The sequence below is a fragment of the Battus philenor genome, unplaced genomic scaffold (genome assembly GCF_028537555.1).
Source record: "Battus philenor isolate CCGP_79_NKW_IND1 unplaced genomic scaffold, ilBatPhil1.0.hap1 SCAF_15, whole genome shotgun sequence".
NCBI classification, from domain to species: domain Eukaryota; kingdom Metazoa; phylum Arthropoda; class Insecta; order Lepidoptera; family Papilionidae; genus Battus; species Battus philenor.
In genome coordinates, this window is record NW_027181677.1 from 6,685,905 (window position 1) to 6,711,899 (window position 25,995).

The window sequence follows — 25,995 nt, forward strand, 5'->3', positions numbered from 1 at the left end:
TATCGAAATTTATTATTTATTCTTGAAAATAAATATAAGATAAGACGCCAAAGCACGCCAAAGCTTCTACTCTACACTGGGAATATTTACACTGATAGTAGGATTTGTACTTCAAGGTCCAGTAAAAATGAAATATATGTAGTTAAAAGATAATCTATTAAATAGCTTTATTTAAAGTTCGACTTCTATGCATAGTTATAGGAAGACAAAACGATTATAATCCATATAATGAAATGGTACGGTACGCAAGAGATATATGTTATAAGGATATGATTAATGATTCATCATATTTTTGGTTATTTGAGACAAAATTTAGCTCTTCGATAATGTTAATTTCACATGTATTGTCTTTGCCTGCGTTAAGCAATGGACTTTCTACGGTTGGATTGATGATGGCGATATATTATTAAAATTAACATGACCTTATTAGAAAAACAATTTTGACATAAATGTTGTTATAAAAATTAAGGTGGTTTCTTTTTATGTCAACTACTAATGCGACTTTGACTTTATTTTTTGAATAAAGTTAATTGAAGTTTGATTAATAAAAAAAAACCTATTTAACACATCCTATTACAGTGAAAGGTTAATAAAGCGATAATAAGGCATGGGTATAAATTGTGCCACTACATATATTTTGTTAAAAAGTAACTCAATCGAATTATCATTTCTATCAAATTGTTCTCTCCTGCTATTCTTCTAATGACGTACATATCGGAGGGTAATAACATTAATAAATAACAAAAGTAATGCTAACATTGTTTGTATAAAATGAAAGCACGCTTTCATTAAAAATTGTGTTTAGAATAAATTTTTTAACACGCCCAATCAATCCTTAGTCGTATTTATACAATAACGTACACAACTTAAACAAACTGTGCACGTATAACGTAAGAACCCTAATATTTCAGAGTACGGGCATGGAAGTAAACATCGCAAGATATTGAAATGGTTTATATGGATATCAGCCGACGTAATCTATTACACGTTGATCTTCCAATATAAATTGCCAATACTTATACAAATCTGTACTACGTAACTACATTGTTGCAGATTTCTAGTGAACAAAATGAAATTTAAGTTTCGAACATAAGGCCAATGTTTTTATTTCAAATCAGTATTTATTGGTTCTTCAAAATTTATAATCATAATTATTCAATTGATTTTCTTTCAATTAATTGATGCAAGTATGATGTATGATATAAATTTACACTATTTTCTACAATTATACGGAAATTTAAATTTGTAATATGTAAATTTTTATATAATGTCAATATTGTTCCAAAAATAAAATTAAAAATATCATTAATTTTTGGAGGAATAAAATAATAATTGTTATAACTTAAAAAAGGACCTTTTTAAAATAGAAGAAAAAACCGAAGTTTTGCGTTTAATACACTTTGAAACTAAAACTAACTCTTCTATTGAAATGTAACAGACATTTAAGTAGTTGAAAGTTTTTTCGTTGGATTCACACATTGAAAGTTCGTCGAGGTTCAAGAGCTAGAGCACTGCTTTGTTTCAATATTTTTAGGCTACGAATATCACGCTGCACGTACTAACAATACGAAGCAAGTACAAATGACACGAAAGTTTTTTTTTAACCTATTGTTTGTTTTTTTTTTTTTTAATAGATGTACCATGTGTATAAATTTTATATTAATGTTTCAGCTGTAACGTAGTAATGTAATGAATGTGAGAGAGAGTGCATAACGTTCTTTAGGTACTGCGCTCTTAAAACCACATATAGCATCTTTGTAATTTAACGGAAATAAGGTTCCCTGTAACTCCGCAGTTTCCCCTTTGGCAAACTTTTCAATCGGACCACTTTGCTTCGCAGAGGCGCAACTTTGTCCTTTTGGTCGACGTCGGTTCACTGTTTAGTTAAGTAAATTGTGGTCATAAGGAACTACTGATCCTTTTGAAAATTGGTCATAGATTTTCATAACCAAATAGTAATATTACATACACATTAATATTTATTGTACCACTCAAATTGTCATAAATATTTACTATTTAATATCCTCTACATTTTAATTTGAAAATCTTTAATAATTGTACATATTAATTTTAATTTCTTTGTATTTTATAGAATTTTATAACCGCTATGTTTCGTTTATTTGTATAGAACTGTTTGTTCAAAAGAGGCTTCTAGAGAAAAATTATGGTGACACTGAGAATAATTTTTTTTTATTTGAATAAAGAATTTTGTCCAACTATCAAACATAGGTCATACTAACAAACAAACGTCATACATACAATCAACCTGTATCGCGTATTAAGTAATTCATTTAAAATAAATGATTTACACCTTAGCACTTTTTAAATGTTATTTATTGGATAATGGTGATAGTTGTGTAATTATTTTTTTATGTTATACTATTATTATTAGCCCAGTTGCTATTACAAAATTGTTTGTAGACAACAACTAATACGAAAATAAATAAATCAATTAATATTCAGTTCCCGTCTTATGTAACATTCTTTGAACCGAAATGCTTAAAGTAACTTTTTTTTAATTTTGTTATATTTTAATTAATATTAACTTTAAACCAAAATTTTTTATAAATAACTACTCCTATTATATAAATTATCTTTATCAATTGTTGCTAGTACAATCATTGTCACAATTCTATTAAAAACTAATTACTTTGGTATCAAGTCTTCTTTGGGAACTTATTAGGTATTCAAAGAGCTACCTCTTTTCCGCCCTATCTCTTGGAAACCTGCTGGGACCGCAATTTGGCAAGAAATAATGAAACAGTCTAAGTTTCGCTTCGATGTTTTATTCAGTTCTTGAATAATTTGCGTTTGTTATTGTAATGCAATTCGTGGTGGTTATAAAAATAAATACTTCGTATAACTCCGATCGTAAAACGTAGAATTACGAAGTGTACTTTGTTGGAGTACTCATTATTTCCGTTTTTTGGGATTGCTTGTTCGTTATTTACGTTTTGTTCTGAGTTTGTTTGAAATGAATACAAGTAACCAATTTTGTTGTCTGTTCCTGTTTTTAAAAGTTTAATAACTTCACTGTTAAATTTCCAACAACAATAAGTAGGGTAAGAGACAAGGAACGCAAGTTATGTTCGGATTTTTAATAAAAACTTCTAGACGAACAAGATTTTATAATTTTAGCGAAATAATCATTTTTATTCGTTACAGAAATACGAGAGATGTTCATATAATCTATATGACTATGTAAAAAACTGTTTTATGATATTTTCATAAAATAATCGCAAAAAGATCGATCCTTTTACTTTGTCTAAATAAATCTCAAGATATCCATAATGTTTACTGTCTAGACGTGTTAATAATCTTATAATCCAACTCATTTTTAAGTAAGCAGTAAAGGAATGCGTTCAGTCTAATGCATTGTGTGTATTTGTGATGTTTATCTATTTGTTTACAATAAGCATTATTCTTAGATTATTATTGTATTACTTTATGTAAATACTGCACTAAATCAAGTCTGTTTCTAGCAATTAAAACACAAATAGAAAAATAATAATCTACAAATGTATGAAGGCAGCCGTTACTTGTATCGATGCCAAAATAATTATCCACCTTGTAAACACGATTAGATCAAAAACAAATGGTGAATAAATTTGTTGATATTCATCAAAATAAATACGTTGCCAAAACTGATAGGAAAATTTTGTAAACAGAATAATATTAATACAGGCGTAATAGAATTATTGGAGAAAAAATAAAAATAATTAAAAATTCATTTCGTCATCAAATTCCTACTTTTCTTAAAGCAGGTTAAAAGTTAGTGAAACTTTTTGTCGTTTTTCTTCATAAAAATATTGGAGTAATTTTGTAATTAGTTATATATATATATACTATTATCTATTGTGATTAAAATATATATATTAATTTGTAATACAACTAAACAATAAAAGCATTAACGTCAAAAAAATCTTGCTAACGACTAATTTTTTTCTCTAAATAAACTACATAACATTTACATATAGCCAAATATTTATGTTATTTGTTTTCCTGATACAATTTCCTTGTATTTATTTTGATTACAAATATATAAAAAACATACATATATCTTTTTTTATATATTTGTATTTTTTTTATTTTGTAATAGTAATCCAAAATTGTCACATCAATATTTACTATCAAACACAACTATTAAAAATTAATTTTATATACCATCATCATCGTTATTTCAGCTCTAAGATTTCCATCGCTGGGCATTCGCCTCTCATTTCAAATAACATCATTATGGAGGAGGTTTCATTTAGTGTTTTTAATTTCTTTAATATTATGATGTAATGAATATGTGAACTAAAACGCTAATTAAAAATATTACGATAATGTACAAATCTTACGAACTCCATTTTTATGCTAAAAGTTCGAAGTAATCATAAGTAGTAAGCTCTTTATATACGGTTATTAAGTCTTTTTTTAATTAAGATTTTTATGTATTTATGTAGTACTTTTCTATAAATAATAGATTTTCTTAACTTTATGTTTTAAGCGTTTACCAAACTCATTTCTTTTAAAGTTAGCAGTGTATGTAAATTATTTCGTTATCACACCTTTTTCCTGATGCTCGTAGCCTGTGCTATCAGTGGAGCAACATACGCTCCATATATTAGTTTTCATACGACCATTTTCCTTTGTTAATTCGGATCGGTCGGACGTTTTGTTCCTGTCAATATTAATGTAATTTTATTTGATGTTCAGCCAATAATACAGTATAACTACAATCGTTTTGTATAGTTTTTGATATGGGACATTTAAGAAAGGTCGGGTGTAAGTGACGTGGAAATTTATTCGAAAATGTTCAGAAGGCTCTCCTGGAATGCCTTGGCGTCAAAAAGGAGAGGTTCAAGAGACTCTCCGCTTGATTCCCCATTGTCCGATGAGGTTTGTATTCGTGTTTTGTATAAATATAATTTGGATATCGTGCCATATAGAGTACGTTATGGCTAAAAATCGTTGCCCTTATGGCCTTGATATTGCTGTTATCATGAATTGATTACAAATGTTTCGATCAGGAGAGTTTTATTAAATGTAGGAAGACTACGACGTAGTAATATTTAATAATCTTTATACATCTGTGAAATTGAATTTAATAATTGACATTTGAATTACGCACTTGTTATGTTTTAATATCAGTTTCTTCTCAACATACATGTTTACTAAGTATTTAAATTAATTAATTCATTTTTTAAAGTTTACTGCGTGCTTATGTCACACGGTAAGTTTTTCAGCGATTCTAAACTCATGAAAGTTACTGTAGGGTTGTCATGTCCACGGGAAATTACGTAATGGTGATAAATTTCAATTATAAGATTATTAATCATAAAATTCAGGATTCAGGAATTTAGAAACAAAAATACGGACATAAACATATTATTCACCAATTTTTATTTTACAAGTCGTGACGGAAAATGCTATTTTTAAATCAATTGATCATTGATTGAAAATAATTTGAATTTCTTTGTTATTCTATTTCATTTATTTTTTACATCTTTCTTTTTTATTACATATTATTTTCATTCACTACAACCCTGTGGTACCGGATATATGTATGTATCTCACTCCTGCGCAAACCGGTTCTCGTTCCGCGCTGGTTATCGCATCCCCAATACATTTTTAAAATGTCTTAAATTGCGTTAAAACGTAACTTAAGTGCTCAATAGATAGGCTTAACTACATGTAATACAAGTTTACGGCTGACTTTCCATTTTTTTTCGATTGTATTAAAAAAAAGAAACGCCTGTCATTTTGTACGTAATTTGTGTAATACATCTTGAGAGAAATTTGGTATTTATGCTTTCTTAGTCACGACGTAAGTTAGAGTATTGTAAATTTTTGTTTCAAATATGTAGCAATTAGCCATCACGTATACAAAAATTTTAAGCATTTAAGTATCTTTATGGCTATTAATATAAGAAGCCTTTATAGCCTTTTTATATTAATAGCCATAAAGATGAAATTTTTGACTTTTAAAAAGAATTCATGCAAAATTAAAAAAAAAACTAAAAATTTAGTCAACATCCAGACAAATGTGAATAAAAACAATAATAAGTAGTGTAGATTACTTAAGATCAGTTACTTTGAATAATTGTATTGAAGATTGTAAATGACTACATATTACGTGAGACGAATATGTTGATTAAACTTTTTAGATTGTCCCAGAAAGTATTCTTGTCAAGTTTCAACTATGTTTGAATTTCCATGTGACTGGCAAAACGCCAACTAACGCCTAGCTAAGGCTTTCAAGACGCAGCGCTGCCTATAGGCTCGTACTTAATACCGTAGAGTATTGCAGTGGGTGTGTACATATATACAGTTGTTATCTGTCTCCTATTTGAGAAGTCTTCCAAGTTTTTAACGAGCTCTTGTATATGTTTTATATGCGTAGTTTTTGACGTTTCATTAAAACTTTAGCAGAATATTATCCGTGTTAATTAGTTCAAGAATTTAGTACGGATTAATGTTTATTTTTAGAACCGTCTTTACAAATGCGGAAAATAATTTAATATAACGCTTTATTGATTTACTTCTGAAATTTCAACGTATTTTCCAGAATCATATTGGTTTATAGGGGTTATATTTCCTCGTCTTCATAAATTTATAATTGTAACTAAAATGGGCTATCTACTCGAATTGTACATAAGGTGATTGGTTATAGATGTAAAAGTTATAAAAGAGAAAAATATATCACTCATTTATTAGCAAAAAGATTCATAGATTTTACACCTATAAATTATGAAGTGATCAGTTTAAATATATGTAACATTTATTTATTTGTTCTTTTAGAATGTGAGGTGTCAATAAGTTCAGGCGAAACAAAGTCTGAAGGTACAGCTAGTAAACTATAATAAATTTTAATTTATAATAAAAGGAATTTAGAAAACTTTTTAACTTTACATAATTTATAGTTAGTGAAGTCATTGATTTAACAAATAATCAATATGAACAAATTTAAAAGTGCGTTACTTTTAGAGGTAGCCTTCACTTAGTTATAGACCGTTGACCACTTAATTATAGACAATGCACAACACGATATTCCTTGTGAATTCGTAAAACACCCGCAAATGTTATGTCATTCGTAAATTTGAGTATGTCGCGTAGATGTAAGCTGAAGTGTTACAAGGTTCTGACCTTCCGTCTATTAGTATCACGATAGACGAAGTGTCTAATCCCTGTATAAAACGTTTATTGGCATTGTCAACAGACAGTCGCCATGACATCACCATTTATGTGTTGTTTTAATTGACAAATTTAATTGTTTATTTTCCTTTTCATACGAGTTTGTACAATTCTTTGCAGTTACTTCAATTGTTCAACTTACTAAATAAAATAGAAATGTGTCCTTTAAAAAAGCAAAAAAATAATACTTTAACTATCATAAACATTCATGTACCAAAATTCGTTGGAGAGTGCGGCTTGCCACTGCTTAAATTATTTTGATCCGACTAGTTTTCTTGATAGTTATAATAGTGAATAAACGTTTATGTTAAAATTATTAATTATTAATTTATTTGCGAAATAGAACTGCTCATATTCTTTGAAAAAAGTGTCAATATAGATAAAATTGGAAACACTTATGATATCATTTTTTTTATAATTTCTTATAGGCAAAAGAAAGATCTTGTGGATACAAAATGTAAATTTGTAGAGAAAACAAAAACAACGCATTTTTCCTCTACAAAACCTTAAGAATATTAAAGTTAATTCCTTTGAGTACCATAAAGTATTACAATAAAAATATTATTACAAAAAAGTGTTGCAGGGTTCGAAATAGAAAACTTATTTTATGCCTAATTATTGTTTCAGACATCTAACCAGTAAATAAAGTGATCACTATAAAATGTGTTTTAATTACTGATTTTTATTTTGAAATAAGAACAGCTTATAGCTTTTAGCAGTACCGAGTTTTTTGGGACAAGTACCAAATAAAATAGTCATGTTTTTATCGGTTATATGATTATAATTTTGATCAGGTCAAATTAATTGTTTTATTTAAATATACTATTTTAACTATAAATTTCAAAGAGAGTATATTTAGAAATTACATTCGGTATTCGATATTTGATTATTTTATTTTTTGTAACATTAATTATAAACTGACATGTTTAAAACTGCTGGCCACATGTCTAATGTTTCGGCAGTGTAGTCATGGCGACAGTTGCGCACGCAGGTGTTCCAACAGCTGTCGTTTCGTGCATGTATGCACAAACATTGACAGAGACGGCAAAAATTTTGCTGAAATGTATCTAGTAAATAAAATTACATTTCAAAAACGTTTAAGTACAGAAAAAGAAATAGAAATTGTTGCCAATAAAGAAAGCATATAGTAATTAACAACAAATATCGTAATGAACATCATTTCAGATGTAAGATATCCACTGATAGATATTGACCACTACTAGAGACTTCTAATAGGATAGGTCGGAAGCGACCTGCATTCAGCATCTACCGATCGCAGGTTAGATATCCGCTAAATAATCCAGAACTTTAAAGCCACGGTGGCTATCTGCTTTACGCGCAAATAATGCGAGGTGCGACACTCTTAGACAACGTTGAACCTGATAGTAGAAAGCTTTTCTGGACCGCCTACGTGATTTAAGAGCACGGCTGCTTCTACATTAAAAGAAATATCTATAGTGCTACCATAACCGCTGTACTACGCCCAAGGAAACCGCAGAGAGGTGAGGGTCTAGAAAAATGAGCAAAAGCCGGCCGCCGCGGGTGTTGACTGTCTGACGGATCAGAACGGTCATTGCTTCCCCTGTCTCGTCGCGCACATACCTTAGGCGCGGTACAGCGGTTGCGGTAATTGTATAAGGTAACAGTCAATACCGAAACATATTCTAAGCACTAATATGGTAAAGACCGAAGGTAAATATCGACACAAAGAACATAATGTAGATTTTGAAAAGAGCCTATAGTTAGGTATTTAGAACGAAGCTTAATCTGTCTTCAGACAGTAGTGCCAAATATTACTTTGTTGTTGTTTACATTATATTCAATGAAGTTACTGAACTATTTAAGTTCATCACGTCTCAAGTTATAACTGAGAAATTTAGGCGTTGTGTTATTAATAGAATTGTATTGAAAAATTGTTTAGTGTCGCAAAGTTATGAGAAATTTATTTAAAAGAAGCTGAATACTATAATTTACCGGCTATATGTAATCGACTTTTAAAAAAGTTATTACTATTAGTGTATTTTGTTATCTGCAAAAATCAGGTCACAACTCATATATAAAAAATCACATCGCGTTTGATCTTTTCAATTAACTTGCAAAAAATAGATTTGCAAAACAATACCTACTGATATCATACAAATATATGATAGATTTTTAACAACGGGTACTGATTGTTTTAGGATTACATTGAATATCAGTTTTATTTAATTCAGTTAGTTTTCCAATATTGATTTTATTTTCCTTAACTGCATTCATTTATTTGCTTTTAATCAAGAAATTAAAACGGTAATTAATTAGGTCAAAGCTTATGGCTTTATAATAAACACAAATGAGTTAATTTAGCTACCGTTACTACACATTGTGATAAACGTTGTGAACACTGTGGTCACTGCAAATGTGTACTCCGGTTGCATTACATACAAAAGGTCAATTCCGGTAATGGTACAATATATAATTGGTTGAGTTCTAAATTATTATCTATATTATAACTCTTATATTTTCTTCAAGACGTTGAGGTAAAATAGATGGCCGCTAGGACTTTAAGGTTCTGTAGTTGAGATCTCGAACCGCCCAGTGCAAGGTAGGATTTCAGCACACAAGATGGAGATATGATCCTGTTAAAGTCAACGGTAGATACGGGATACAGGCCACTTCTAGCCGGTCCTATTGAAAATTTAAGGATGATGATACGAATGAATAAATTAATGATATTATGCATGAAATGAATATCATAACATCTTTATTCATTTTAAGTCACGTTATAATTTTTACATATAGATTTTTTATGGATCTATACCATAACATAAGGTAAATAATAACAAATGGCTGATACATTTTGCAGTTTACTATTTCGACGCTTTTCTTACACATAACAGTACAATTTAATTTGTGTTGTAGTAAAATAACTTTGTACTTCATACATAATATCTCAGTGACTAGCATAAACATTTTTGGACCCTTTGCGACTTTTTAATCTCAATTAATTAAAAGAAAACACGGATATGGTTTCTTTATGCTTAAGTTTATTATTATTATGAAATAAATTTGGATTAGATTATTATAACATTTTCTAAGATTAAGACATTTTTGAACCTCTTAGCCATATATTGTTAGTTAAAGGATGTCATTACAAAAGAGCTCAATTTGATTCAAGTTTATGTCAAATGGTTGAAATGATTGGCTTTTGATTTTTCTCATGATATACACAAGTGCAATATATTTGAATGATATAAATAAATTTATTATAATGTGTTTGTCTACATTATGCCTCACTTAATGTTTACAATACACCTTCGATTTGCAACCCCATAATGTTATCGCCTTAATAAATGAAATAGGCCAAACACGAACCCGTAATAGAGGTCGTAAAAAGAACGAATTTATACTGTCGTCTCTTTCCTTTATGACCATCGGAAAATGACTATTGCGTCGTTTTATGGTTACCATGGCGTAGATTAAGTCCCTATTATTGGTTATTAAAACGGTGTATTTCGAAAGTAGACTCTATTGCAGTGAAGAAAAGGGTCCTCATTTACAGACGAAAAAAATGTTTAAAAAGGGCCAAATCAAATACTTGTGTTTTATCCGTCAGTGAAAACTAAAGGAATTAATGTTTTATCTTTTCACATATTAATACTATCAATAAATATTTATATTTATTGGTTATAATCATATATATTATATTCAATTAAATAAAGATTTTAAATAAATGATTTCGTGTCATATCTTTTGATGAGCGTAAAATTTCTCCAATGATTGTATCGATTCAATTATTCTCAAGCTTTAATTCAAAGAAACCGCTTCTTTTACTTTGATTGTGTTGTCTTTGACAATGACTTATAAAAGAATTCCCGCCATTTGGTTAGACATCTATGTGGGAAATTGTGGTCTTGAAAACGTTACACGTAAAAAAACTACGTGACTTTATTGTACAGATTGTGCAAACGGTTGTTTACATTGTGTTTAGAATTGAACTAGATGCCATTTCATCTTTTATTTCTTTGTTAACTGTGTATAGTTTGTGTGAGTAAGAAACCCCTGTATAGTTTATATTGTACATAACTAAGTAATGTGGAATATTAGAATTACATCAAATAAGTATTTGAAATTATATGATATTGTCATCAAGATTCAATAAAACCAAAATGCGTAGAAACTTAAAATTTGATAAAAATATTCCTTTCACCAAGTAAAGGTCAGCTAAGGATGAATTTTACGGAATTCCGGTCGAAAGGAAGGTTGGGACGACGTTCATAAAAAATCCATACTTTCAAACTGTTACTTTTATAGGTTTTTTTTTTTTTTTTTTTTTTTTTTAATGACTGACCCCCGCTATTGGGGGCCTCTCGTACCCCTATTTATGTTGGGATAGGGACTTTACAAGCATTAAATTTTTTCACTTAGTTATTTTATTTTCATTCTCTTCTCTTTCATTCTTCACATAATCTTTCTTTCTGTTCTAATCTTTCATGCCACAATTCGTCTGTCTTTCTCTTTTGCTCTGATCATCTATCATTCTTCCCTTGCTTTTTACATTTTCAATAGCTTTTTTTTTATTTTTTTTTATTTTACATTTTTGTTTCTTATACAATTATTATCTTTATCACAGATTTATATATTTTAATAGTTAATAATTATATTTTCTATTTTAATTTTTTAATATATATTTATTTATTTATTTCCTGTATTTACGTTTTGTTTCTTTTTATTGCACTTTCCGCTATTTCTCTGCAAAGGGATAGGAATGATTGTTTATATTCTCCGCCTATCAGGGAGGGTAGCTTTTATAGGTTTAAAACATAGCCGGAATATATATGGATTGATACATATGACTAAGATAGATTTTATAAAATAACGAACGGCTACGCGAGACGGGCGATGACAGATAGTTTTAGTATTTTTACAATATGTGTATCTCAAGAAGACTGCGAATATATTTTTTTAAAATGGCGGCGAATTGCGAAGTCGATTTTCTTTCAGGCGCAGCAGTGAATATCGCGTAAGCTGGGAGTGCTTTGGAATGTTCCAGGCTTGCATTCAACATTGTAATCTGGCGTGCATACCGTGCTGGCTGAAACCACTCTATCCGTTATTGCGAAACTTTCAATACATATTTTTTGAAATGTTAAATATTATACAGAAACATATCTCTCTCGTATTCATAGAGGATTGTTGGAGAATCTTGATACTTTTATGTATTAATGTAAAAGTTTTGTATGTTATATAGATTTGTTTTTAAGACTCAAGTCGATTTCGATATAAGGTTTAATCATATTACGTTACCATAAAACAATTCTGTTAATCCCTAATATATTTGTATCAGACATGAAAACAGTAGGTAGAAATTAGACATTACCATGACATTAATGATAAAGTCGTTTGCTTAAAATAAACGTGATAAACCTCTTCACGTTTATTTTAATGTAAAAAAAAACTAACCGCTGGGTAACATTCGAAAACATGATATTGTCCACCCTGGCATTACCACAAAAAGTATCCTTTACTAATGGATGGGCTTATCTTAATAATGGAGTCTTGTCTGCGTTCGTTTTTTGCATTAGAACTTCGAAAACATGAGTCATTCCTAAAAACGTATTGAGGAAATTTATTTAATATGAAATCTCTGTGTAAATGCTGTTCCGATGCTAAATTTGTTTATATTATATATTGGTTAATTTTATTATATATTGCTTATAAGTTAAAAAACTTTAAGGATGAAGATATCGTTTATTTGTCAGCAAAAAGCTTCATAGCTTTTACACCTATTTTCAATCACCATGTATTAAAGATTACTCCGAAATATGTTACATTAATTTTTCTGTTGAAATTCGATAGGTCAATAACTTCTGGCAGTAAAAATTCTGCTGAGTGATCCATATTTCGAAAATGTTTTTTTTCGTATTATATTATTATTGCATTATCAATTATTTTTGCAAGCTTTGATTTTTAGATAGGGTGTATCACACAGTGATTGATAGTAAATAAGCTATACATTCACCCCTCGAAAGCTTTTATACCTATAACTAGTCACCCTGTGCAATACTTCCTAGCGTAAACCTGGCAGGCTTAGTTGCTTACTTTTGGAAAGTAATAGTAGTTTAAATAATTCACAAAAAATAATAACAACGTAAACCTAATTCTTGAATATAATGACGAAGTTATATCTGAAACTAATATATAAGAGAAGTTATAACTGAGACTAATACCTGTACCAAATTGAGCCAATTGTCATACGCGCTATACATGTTACTAAAATCAGCAAACATTTCAACACTTAACGGTCTATTATGGGCTCATATGAAAGATAAAAATAAAAAACGTTTGTTGAACTCAGGTAATTTTAACAGAACTCTTATTTGATCGTCAGTTTGTTATCTATATATTTTTTAATCTGTTTTATTTTTGACTCTACTCTGCTTCGCGAGGTGTTATAGATGTGTAGAAAAAGCAGCAAGAAACACCACAACAACACATCTTTTAATAAAGTTTAACACAAACTTATAAATATACACTTTATCAGGTTGAGCCTAAATGAAATCAAAATAATCAGGCGATATCACTGCCACGGATTCTAATCACTTAAATATATTACTTATTGAATAATAAGCTTTTTTCGTCAATTGATTTTTAATATTCGTTTTGAATTTTGTCAGTACGATAAATTTTTGCGGCATTAGATTAAAAATCTAATTATATTCTGTCTTTGGTACAGCCAGTTTTTCACAGTGCCTTGTAAATACACTATCGACGTCTCATATTTTTTCGAATTATTTATTGTTATTTTAAATATACAAAATATTATTAAAAATAAATTATGAAGCTGTTATAAGAATATTGACCTCTTTAAACCGATTTCACAAAAAGATCTCATAGCCCTATGCGATAATAGCTCGCATGGCTCTCATTTGTAAAATAAAGTTTATTTTAATTTAAAAAAAGTATCAATACATAGGACATAGTGCTGCGGAAACACCTAAAATGTGAAAACTTGTGTTTCACGATATAAATTATTAATTTGATTTTATTTTCGATTGTTTTCCACGTTGTTATTTAATTGATCTTGTGTAAGAAATATAATTTGATCTAGATGTTGACGTGATATCTAAACTTTATTTGACTTTTTCATTAATATAAAGAATTTTAAATAATATTATTATTTAGTAAATACTTGTATATAATGTTGAAAAAAAAAGAGTATATTTATCATTCTTCATAAATTTTATGTCATTTCATTTCGTAACAGACATTTGTAGTTGAGATTGCATATTGTCGACGATTTGTATTGAAAGTATAGAATTGATTATAAATGATTCAAGAAGCTGACTCACCAGGGTCTCCTTTGTGTAGACTGGATTGTCCACTTTTCAACGAGATGCAATCGATTGGCTGCTGTTGTTAACACCTTTTGCAACTTACTTGTTACTTGTGCTATATTTTCTTACAACTCTTATTAACCGTCATACATTAATTATTCAGGGATTTTTGTCACGTTAAATGGTTTTTAAAATATACTTCGTGAAACCCTAATATTTCTATGTAAAATAGTTGAGTAAAAATACAATTTACTGCTTCTGTTTTTGTAAATGAATTACAGTTAGAGAAAACAGGTAAACAGTCTGTCAGACTGACTCATAAATGTCTTTTTGTATTATTGCCAAAGTCATAACATTCCAATTTTTGTGTTTTGATAGTTTAGACGAAAATATTTTTAGTATCAAAGGCCACAAGGTTTAATTCTGTTTGTATCCTCACATGAAATCATAATTCGAACCGACGTAATCGTCTTGCTGTTTGAATAAATCAGCACCCGGTGTCGCAACATCATAGTGAGACAAGAGGCCGTTGTTTGCAAAATAGAATATGCAATGTTACGAGCAACAAGCGCTTTTTTTTCTATTGTGTTTCTTTGACGTACCATCATTTTTCCGACGTAATATATAGTCACTTGTCGATTCATGTGTTATATTTTCTAAGTATTCCCTGTCTGATGTGTCTGGATATTGTACATGATATTGTATGCAAATTATATTAGCGTATTTATCTTTATTAATGACAGTTGCAGTTCCTGTCATAAATTGCATCCTATGAGTTAGTACTTTGATTTTGGAATGAGATTATTAATATTACTATCCTTAATGTTACAATTATAAAAGTTTAATAAACTTACAATATGTTATTGTTTTCGTTGTGTGTATCTCTTAGATTTTCCTTCGTCTCAAAATGTTTGTGTAAATATAATGTTTATTTGACCTCACCTCGAGTTAACAGTTGCTGAATCATATGTGCGGATTCGTGATATTTTTTATTGATAGTCTGTAGATATAGTGATTACGTTGGATCGTACGGTAATCTTGAGTGTTCAAGGTTTAGATACGAGTATCTCGTTACGTCCTGCAATTCTAACACGGATATACATGTCATGAGTTATCGAAGCAAGAATAATAATATTTCGTGTTTCCACATCAATATGACATTGATATGTATTTTTACAGTTGTTAATTGGAATAAATGCTCAATTAAACACATTTTTATCATCATTCATCACCATAGAACATAGACCTCTGCCGTGTTATTCCATTATGATCGGTTGGTAATGGGCTACATTCAATCATCCGACGACCTTAACAAGTTCACCTATTCACCTTATTGAAACGATCTACTCTGTGCTAGCCGATCCGTGGTCTTCGTTATGTGCCTTGCCCATTGCCTTCCGTTTGTCTACAGATTCGATGTCGTTAAACAATCCATTGAGCGATATGCAGTTTTTGAGTTGTCTAATTTAATAGTAGGTTTTGAAATTAAATTTATGTTATTTAAATACATAACTGTCAATTTAATCATCATTTCAGACATATGATGTCCAATGTTGGACGAAGTCCTGGCCAATAACTGTAAACAAACTTTAGGCAAACTGAATTCGGTTGTTAATGATGTCTCGCTTCCTAAAAGTTCTCGCTCGCATATTTATAACTTACACTTAAGATATCTTTCAATAGCGATGAATTATAAATGAAAAATATTTTCTTTATAATGAGAATAAAACTTAATTTGTTAGAATCTTTGGATAGACAACTGAACATTACTTTGAAAAATGTAGCCGTCTGACCGAGTTATCTATTCAATTTTGATACTAAAAAAGAATCGAACGCTGTTCGCTTCAATAATGAACTTTATAAAGTACACACACATGGTCACTATTTACGAAGTGAATAATGACTGGTACGCCTGTTAAGTGCGGACGTGTCAGTTTTCTGGCAAGTCTTTTACGGATCGGTTGTGACGCTAATATAATATTATTTTAAAATAAACCCCGCGCCATCTTGCAACAGGTTTCTTTGATTTTAACTTGTTTTCGGGCAGTCGCTTCACTGCTCATCGTTTTGCTGAAATGTGTGTTACCAATGTAAAAAATTCGTGTTCTTTTAATGGATAACCATGATTTGTTTTTGCGTGTAAGTAACTGAATTTTATATGTTCATATACAATATTTATCTGTGAAGGCTCTTTACAATTTACTTTAAAGGTCATGCGCATAACAACTGAGGTTTACATTGTATGTTTTACACAGCTGAAATGAACTACTCAATTCTTTTATGTTAGGAAGTAGAGGATTATTAATATGTTTTTAAATTTATTTAACTGAAACTGGCTCGACTAATAGTTCTCTAAGAACGTAAAAGACATTCTTTTACTCCGGAATTCACAGTATTATTTTGGAAACTTGCATCTAACAGAGATCGATCGAATGGGACTGTACTATAAATAACCAGCATAGCGTGACCCACTAAGAAAGTTTCCGAGTTTCTATTTTCTTACTTGAAAAACGCAATCCGAGACGTCTGTAGATTGGTAGCTTTTGTGTGTAATAAATCAGATAAACGCCGATCATTAACTTTGCCTTACATACTTTTATATAAAATACTTGGCTGTCGTATTATAATTTTTGTTTAATTTCTTTCTTTTCTTTGATCAACAATAATAAATATTTATGAAAAGCGACCAATTTATTATAAAATAGATTAATAAATAAAAGGGTCGAATAAATTTATACAAGTAGATTTTATTTTTTAATAATTTATAATCAAATGAATTAAAGACAAAAATATTTTTTACTAATATTTACTTAATGATCTAACGTGAAATGAGTTGAATACACAATATGTAGTCGCAGAGAACAATGTTTTAACCCAGATAAGCCTACTGTCCTATATTTAGGACAGTAGAAATAAAAAAAAATATCAGAATACCCTCTTTGTCTAAGATTATTTAGTCTTATGATTTGCAGTAAGAAACGTGTCAGCTTTATTAGAAAAAATAAAAAGACAGTTATTTTAACAGTTTTTACCTCATATTTTACCTTATAAGTGTGTAATAAAAGTGCGTTGCAGACATGGCAAATGACAGGTATGTATAAAAAGTTATATTTTACTCGTGAGTTGTTTTTTTCTGTGTTAATATCTAGTTGATAACCTTAACTTTTGTACTAAATAAATATTCTAGCAAAATAATATAAATAAATTACGTATAACTTGTTACAAATACTAGCGTACTATATATAGGACAGTAGGATAATATACATGACTTTAGTACAATAATACAACTTTTTCTTTACAGACCGTTAGCTGCGCATGAAATTTTAGATGCTTTAGAAAATGTTTCTGATAATGAAGAAGATTATAGAGAACGACTGATATGTATTCTACCTCCTCCTGTTGATCCTGACTATCTCACTGACGAAGATTCGGGTGAAGAAGATAATGTAACTTTGAATAATTTGCCACGAAACATTCTGCTTCAACCGGCTGAAGTAATGATTCAAGGGCAGATTATGGTGAGTGATACAGAAGAAGAACCTTCTGATTCTACAGGTCGAACTAAACGTAGGCGTACCTACGCATGGAGAAAACGGGACTTGGCAAAAAATCCCGTGAATTGGCCAGATGTTCAAGGCGCTTGCCAAGATAAGCGCCCAATTGAGTGGTTTGAAAACTTCTTAGATGAAGATGTTATTTCGTTGTTGGTGTCAGAGAGCAATAAATATGCTGTCAAAAAGAATTTGCCTGGAGACATAACCACTGAAGATATGAAATGTTTCATCGGCATATTGTTGGTTAGTGGTTATTCATGGCTCCCCCGTAGAAGAATGTATTGGGAAAACTCCCCTGATACAAAGAATGAATTGATCAGCTCGGCTATGACTAGGGATAGATTTGACTTTATTTTTCGCCACCTTCATGTCAATGATAATCTGGATTTGCAAGACAAATACACAAAAGTACGCCCGCCTTACACTTCTAAATAAAAAGTTCTTAGAGTTTTCTCCTCTTGAAGAGCATTACAGTGTAGATGAGGCCATGATCCCCTACTATGGTAGACATGGCTGCAAACAGCACATAAAAGGTAAACCTATTAGGTACGGGTTCAAAGCTTGGGTTGGTGCTATACGGTTAGGGTATGTTTTATGGATGGAACCATACCAAGGTGCTATAACTATGTGCAATCCAATATATAAAGAATTGGGGCTGGGTGCAAGCGTTGTTCTCACTTTTTGCGATGTGCTGATTTCACGTGGCTTCGACCTTCCTTACCACGTAGTTTTTGATAATTTTTTTACTGGGACGCCCTTGCTGGAAGAGATAACAAAGAAAGGCCTTCGTTGCACTGGGACAGTTCGAGAAAACAGGACATCTAGTTGTCCTCTGATTACATCGAAGATACTGAAAAAAAAGGAACGTGGTGCTGTCGATTACAGAACGACACATGACAACACGTTCATTATTGCTAAATGGCATGACAATAATATATTCGGTATTGCTTCTAATGCTGTAGGAATAAATCCTAAACAATCTGCCAAACGCTTCTCACAAAGTGAAAAGAGAAACATTGTCATAGAAGAACCACATATGGTGTCCATCTATAACAAATATATGGGAGGAGTTCTGATCGGTCTGATGAAAATATTTCACATTACCGAATTGGTATACGAGGTAAGAAATGGTACATGCCGTTGCTCACACACATGATTGATCTTGCCGAACATAATGCATGGCAGTTATATAAAATAAATCATGGAAAACTGGATCATCTTGGCTTTCGCAGAAGAGTAGCAATTGCTTTGATTGAATCAAACAGAAAAAATGCCAAAAGAGGGCCTAGCCGACCCTCCCATCATGAACATGCTGATAGTCGTAAAGACCAAATGAATCATCTGGTTATTCCTCAATCGAAGCAAACACATTGTCGACAATGTCACAAAAAATGTTTGACACGTTGCAAGAAATGTGATGTTGGAGTGTGTGTCAAGTGTTTTGAAACATATCATTCATAAATAATGTTAATCTAGTAAATTACTTATAACAATGGGTAATATAATCAATAGTTATCTAATAAACTACACTTTTTGATTACATTCTGTTTTGTCATAAATGGTCTTTTATTTGCTCTTATTATCCTACTGTCCTACATATAGGACGGCTGTTTCCCTGAAAGCCTTACACTTAATTTTTTTTTCATAATTTTTTTTATGTTGCATAAGATCTAATAAACTAAATAATGTAACTTTTTTCAAAATTTTCAGAAAATTATAGTTTCAGGCTTATCTGGGTTAATTAAAAGATACACTCAAACTCGCCACAGATCTCGATTTTTTATGTATTACTAGTGGTAGGGCCATCGTGTAAAATACCGTATCTGTTGACAAGTAGATAGTTTTAGCATTGCTCTGTTTGAGCTGGAGGTGCGGTTACTAAAATTACCGGATTGTTTAATCATAGTGACTTTTGCTTCTAGACGCCGTGTCTGCACGTGCTAATTCTACTTCTGTGGGCCATTTAGCTGCATCAGCGCTTAATATATATTAGGGAACCCAGAAAGTAATTTCGCTTTATTAAGATAAATTCACACGATTACATTTTTAACAAGTTTTATTTCTAATTGCTAATATATTCACCTTAGTTATCAACCTTTTGCCATCTAGTATACAACGTCTTCCAAGTACGTAATGCGCTACCAAATGACAATAAAATGTCGACATATGCAAAAACAAAGTTACTTTCTGGAACTCCTTATAGTATAATGGCACGAGACGAGGTTCCTGGGGGAGTCATCGAGCTTAGTTATTGTAAAGAAATATAAGCTAAACGTCGCCTCTGCTATTTATAAATAGATGAAGCTTTAAATGCCGAGGGATTAATAACATTGTTACGTGACAAAATAGATTTATATTTCAATGTCACATGAACTTTTTCATCTGCTTGGGTATATTGGTTACATTCGTTTATCTATGGATCTCCTAATTGTTGTGTATCACCACAGTAAAGTAAGTTATTGACGAGCTGTACCACTTAATATCGTATAAATTATAACCCTATGTATAAAAATAATAGTTTTGATGGATATAACGTAAAAGCGACTCATGCACATTATAAAGCCGCACACGTGATTTCTACTTTCCTTCTGTCGTAAAACTTTCCACTGCAATTGCAACAAGTATCGAGCGGATTATGCAAAGGTGATCTCGGTTACATTTTATTGCGGTTCGTATTCATCATCGTTTATGAAAGAGAAAGCTAATTTGCAGGAGTTTATTCGGTCATACGATATGACTAAGGAATATTACAGTGTTCATATGAAAGATAGACACGGTTATTCAACGTAAACATTGCACACAGCATACTTTTACTAATATGATTGAAGTTTAAGACTTTTTGTGAAAGAATATTTCTGTACTCACATATACATAAACGCTTAAAGGCAACGATTTTATTTCTGTTCATTTACATTGATACTATTTTTTGTATTACCTTCATAATCTATGAATATTTTTTTTTGTATTCCTTATTTCATCTGCGATCAGTCGATCAAATCGGGGTCTCCCAGTTCACCATCGAGCGTCTAGTCTCTGGATGTCATGGCGTTTAATCTATGAATATAACATAATTTTATTGCTTGTACATTAAACGTAGATAAAAGTTTCTGTAATACTGGTTCAGAAACCTCATAAATTTTGTAGTGAAATTTATTAAAATAAAGTTGTTTTTTTATTATTATGTGTAAAATAATGTAAATAGGTGTAGTATAACCATACATACTTCTAGTTTCTTTTATATATCGTCGCCGAATGCTGCACAAAATTTGATTTAAATAAGACTGTATCTCGGAAACCTAACCCGCGTCCTACGATCGCAGGTGTCAATCCTCTATCGCTGGGTTACCACTGCTCCGTCATATATATTAGCGATGAATTAGCAAACACTCATTGTATTATGATATGTTCAGCTGTGGGCGCCCTAAAATGATGTTGAATTGACATTCTATGCACTTAGAGTGTAAATAGACTTGGTAGTAGTGGGTTATTTTGTATGGTTCTATAATACGAACAAAATTAGAAATGTCTACTGCTTATATTCTTTCCACAAAATATCTTTATTGATCTTAATCTTATGTCCCTTGTCACATTATTTGTAAATTGAGATATTAATAACAAAATGCGTAGAGTAATAATGAAGCTATAGTTAAAAGTAAATTACAAGTACGTTTTTGTGAGAATCCAAGCTTAACAATCGCAGCAACGTTCGAAAATGAACTTGATAAGTTTTTTCGCCCAGTTATCGACCGTTAATGTCACAATTTAGAAGTAAGGTCTTTGTACAGAATAGACAGTACACGAAAGATTGAAATAGTTTCACGCAACCTGTCCTCGTTTCGCAATTAATAAAAAAGATGAAAATTGCTGATTATCATTTTCATTTTTTAGCATGAAGTTAATTTTAATTTTAAATGCCGAAAATATTAATCGTTAATTAAGTTTCAATTCTTGAAACGATGATATAACAAAACATTTCAACGAATAGTATCAAAATTTTTTAGAATATATTTTAGTTTATTTTCATATGTATAGTCATTATCTTCTTAGTCATTTTTTCATGACTGAGGGACGTGACCAAACATGCCTGCCTACGCTACCATTCTCGAGATGATTTTTTTTTAGTTTATGGAAGCCGTAGTGTTAGTGTTACACACACTTTTGTAACTACGTCAGTCCAACGAGTAGGTAGCCTGTGAGAGAGCAATGCGTCTTCAAGTCATAAAGTATAAAATAATTAAATAAATCTAATGATAATATGCAAAAAAATTCAAAATGGCGGCAACAGTGAAATTTTTCAAAGTTATATTCACACTCGTTAATGGAACTCGTATAATTTTCAAATTATGGTAGAAATTACAACACGTACAAAGTGTCTTTAACATTGCAAGGCTTTATAACCCGCGCAATAACTGCGTCAAATACATGATATAATGTTCGTTATAACGCGCGAACTGCTTTTTTTGGCCATAAACAATTGGCATTATTATGATAAAACTCGTCAGTTTTGGCCTACCTCTCGTTAGTTATTTGGCCGTTCCCCCATTATATTTACATCAACGTCATGCTCGTAACGCTTTGTTTGTTACGTGCTTATGGTATTTTACAGATTATTGTCTCAAGATGATATTCATAATTTTTAACGGCATACATTAAAATCATTTTCGCAAACTTTAACTTGACAACAGTATTATTGTAAATTTTCTTATTTTAATATAACTCCTCGTTTATTAAACATATATCTTTTGAGCATATATTATTAAAGGGTTCCCATAATTTTATCCAATTATTCTCATTAAAATTCACAAGTTGAAGTGACAGTGGTTAGGGCATATGTCGCGCAGAACTGATTGCCGCTGGAACCTTAAGATTCTGAAGTGGAAAAACTTTGGACCAGCAACCGGAGCATAGGACGCCCGGTCACAAAAAGGCAGAAATTATATTAAGGTCTAATCGAAATCGAAGAAGAAAGCCTTTGTCTAAAATTGGACGTTCTAAATTTCAATTGATAGTGATGATGGAAATACAATTAAAAATACAACGTAAGTTTTCCTGAAGTACTTAAAAAGAAAAAAAAAACCGTGGATATGAAATGTATTTTTATTCAAGTGCGTTATTATTATAACATTGAAAATAAAAATAACAAACGCACCCAGATGAATGAACTTGAACGACGCATTCGCTGTACTGCCAATCAAATTAAAACTATAAAATTCGAAGCCGGTAGTGTGATAACGAGGTATTTGTGCTTTTTTATGTACACAATCGCTTGTCTGTCGCGATATGGTGTAACATATTATGGCAAAATATTATCGAGGTAGAATCATTACGCAAGCGTTCCTATAATTGTTGTACTTTGAATTTTTTTGGGTACAGTAATTAAATAGTAAAATTATTATTTTAAATATAATTATACTTTTGCACTAACACCATTTGAAGAGGCTTGCATCCACTTTATTTACCTTTGCTACATTTTATTAAACCTACGGTTTGTTATATCAATTACAACAGTTATCTTATCTTGGCAAAATGTTGCCAGTGTATCAACTTTATATTTACGTATGTTATATATTTTTGTATACTTTCAAAACAAAAGTTAAATCAATAATATAAATAAAGTTGTAATATAAAGAACCACGATTTCTGTTGTTACGACTAGTTTATATACAAGTAATGTTATAAATCAACAAGCTTGTCGTCAGAAAGTCGTAAAACTTACGTTAAAAGCGCAAAATAGAGCAGGTTAATGAGCAATAATGGATATAATAGGGGTTTTATGGCATAAAGGACATCACGTGATAAACACTACTAAAAACTTTCAGAATTTAAAAAATCGAAAATATATTCATTGTTTATAGTCTTCATTATGTTTATATTTTTGAGTACAAAAATCTTTTCGCAATAATTAAAATTCGTGAATCGTGGCGAGTTTATTTTTAAATTATGTGTATATTATTAGCCGTAAGAAACTTTAATTAACACATATCATTAAATGTTCATTATGTTATTTGAATACGATAGAAACAATTTGAATACAGGGACAAAAACGAGTGACCAAAACAATTTTCGTAGTTTTTAAAACGTAGGTTATGTAAAATAATTCATAAAAAATAAAATATTTAAATGATTTGATAAACTCTTTAGTTGTAAACTTGGTAATTGAATTCAAAATTTAATTTCAGACTGATAATAAATGTAAATTTCTATAACTTTTTAAAGAAACAATGTAATTAAGCTTTGAATAATTTAGAGATTATTTAGATAAATTATAAACGTTTTGACTCTATATTGATTTGATTTTATACTAAATTGTTGTACTAAACCTATGCTTCTATTGATTAAAATGATGTTGAAAGAAATATTAAAAAATACTCATTAACTTAATGTTTATAAATGAAAGATCTATTGACACATACTTAACGCATACATCAGACGTGAAAACCATCAACGCCCATTAATTATTTCTCGATTAGCCACCGCAGAGAAAATAAAATGGCACAAACAAAAACTTGATTAATCCGGTCGTATATTCCTTATATTATACAGTCAGGCGGTGCGAAGCAAAAAGAGAGCAGAAATAAATTAATAGTCGTTTCTGTGGTTTTTTTCTATGGGTTAAATGTTCACTTTCGTCCGGATCGCAATTGCCACGACCTTAATGAACGCTCTCGTGCGCTCTCGCAACGTAGTTGTTTACCGGTGCCGAACGTTTACGCCAGGGCTGTTAAACTAGAGGATTGCAGCCTAAATCCAGTTTAGCACTCTTTGGAAAAAATTATAAACTTCAGTATTAATTTGAATTGCAATTATAATTTATTATACGGTGTCCAGGTTATGTGCCTATTATTGCCACGTTTGGCATGCGAATTGGCAGACGCAGTTTTTTTTTTAATTTCTTTCTTTTTATGTTTGGGCTATGCACGGAATTTTTCTACAAAATTTAGTTATAAATTAAGAAATACATTGACCAGAGATAGTAGTCAATACAATTCAGTGGATTGATAAGTCCAACTGGGAATAGACGGGCCATATAGCGCACAGAATACAAGTCCCCTAGTGAACCAAAACCCAAAGTGAACTGACAACCTTCTTAACAACGCCGGAAGAGGCTGGATGCTGTTCACTTCCAACCGGTGCTAGTGAATATGTGGGGGAGACCTATGTCCACCTGTTGACGATCTACGGTTGATGATGTATTTTTAAAACTATTCTTTAAAAGATTTTTTGGACAATATTTATACTTAAAGCGGTCTTAAACTTAAAAAGTTGAACACCTCTGCTTAAAAGTTACTTGTAGTTGGTATGCGGAGGTTTTTGGGCGTAATGTTGACTTGTGAGAGTTGCGAATGAATGTCCGTGTTTAAGTTTTTCTCGCATTTTTAATAGCGACTCATAAAATTTTAAGTGAAAGTTAATAATAATAACTTTTGTTATAACTTTAATAATATTTTTGCAATTTTACTATATTTTTTATTAGCTCTTTTTTTTTCGCGATATCACGTGTATATTAAAAGTATAAGTTAATTTATCTTCAAAATGTTGTACGAAGTTATTTTAGTACATAAAAATGCGAAAAGGTCGTGTTTTGTCGTTGAAGTATTTTAAAAATAAAATTTATAAAAAGGTGGCAGATACTTTACGGATTTGTCACAGTAAACTTGTCTAACGGCCGTAAGTCGGCTTATAGTAAAATCGAGAAAGAGTTTTCTCATTTTTCCGTCTCGAGATGTACTCGACGGAACGAAAATAAAATCATAGAGAATATTACTTCATTTTGCGATGTCCACCCGTCTTTACACAGAAATAAAATGATTCGGATGTTAATTTATTTAGATCGTTTTTTTTTTAATTTTGTATACCTACCCCGTTAAAGTATTTGGGCCAATTCATAATATTCACCACATTATAACATATAATATACAAATGTAAATTTTGATGTGGATGCCAATTAC

General features: G+C 30.6%; 1 protein-coding gene across 6 annotated transcripts in view; it reads left to right on the forward strand.

Annotated features, from left to right (window-relative positions):
* The window catches only part of RapGAP1 (Rap GTPase activating protein 1), a 162,668-nt gene that overhangs the window by 87,705 nt on the left and 48,968 nt on the right, over window positions 1–25,995 (forward strand). The window contains exon 1 of one of the 6 annotated variants that reach the window (XM_068761512.1): window positions 16,563–16,631. The exons of the other annotated variants lie outside the window; for them this stretch is intronic. Coding sequence (XP_068617613.1) covers window positions 16,605–16,631 — 27 coding nt within the window. The 5' untranslated portion in view covers window positions 16,563–16,604. Of the gene's footprint in view, window positions 1–16,562; window positions 16,632–25,995 lie in introns of those variants that run through there. 6 annotated transcript variants of the gene reach the window in all.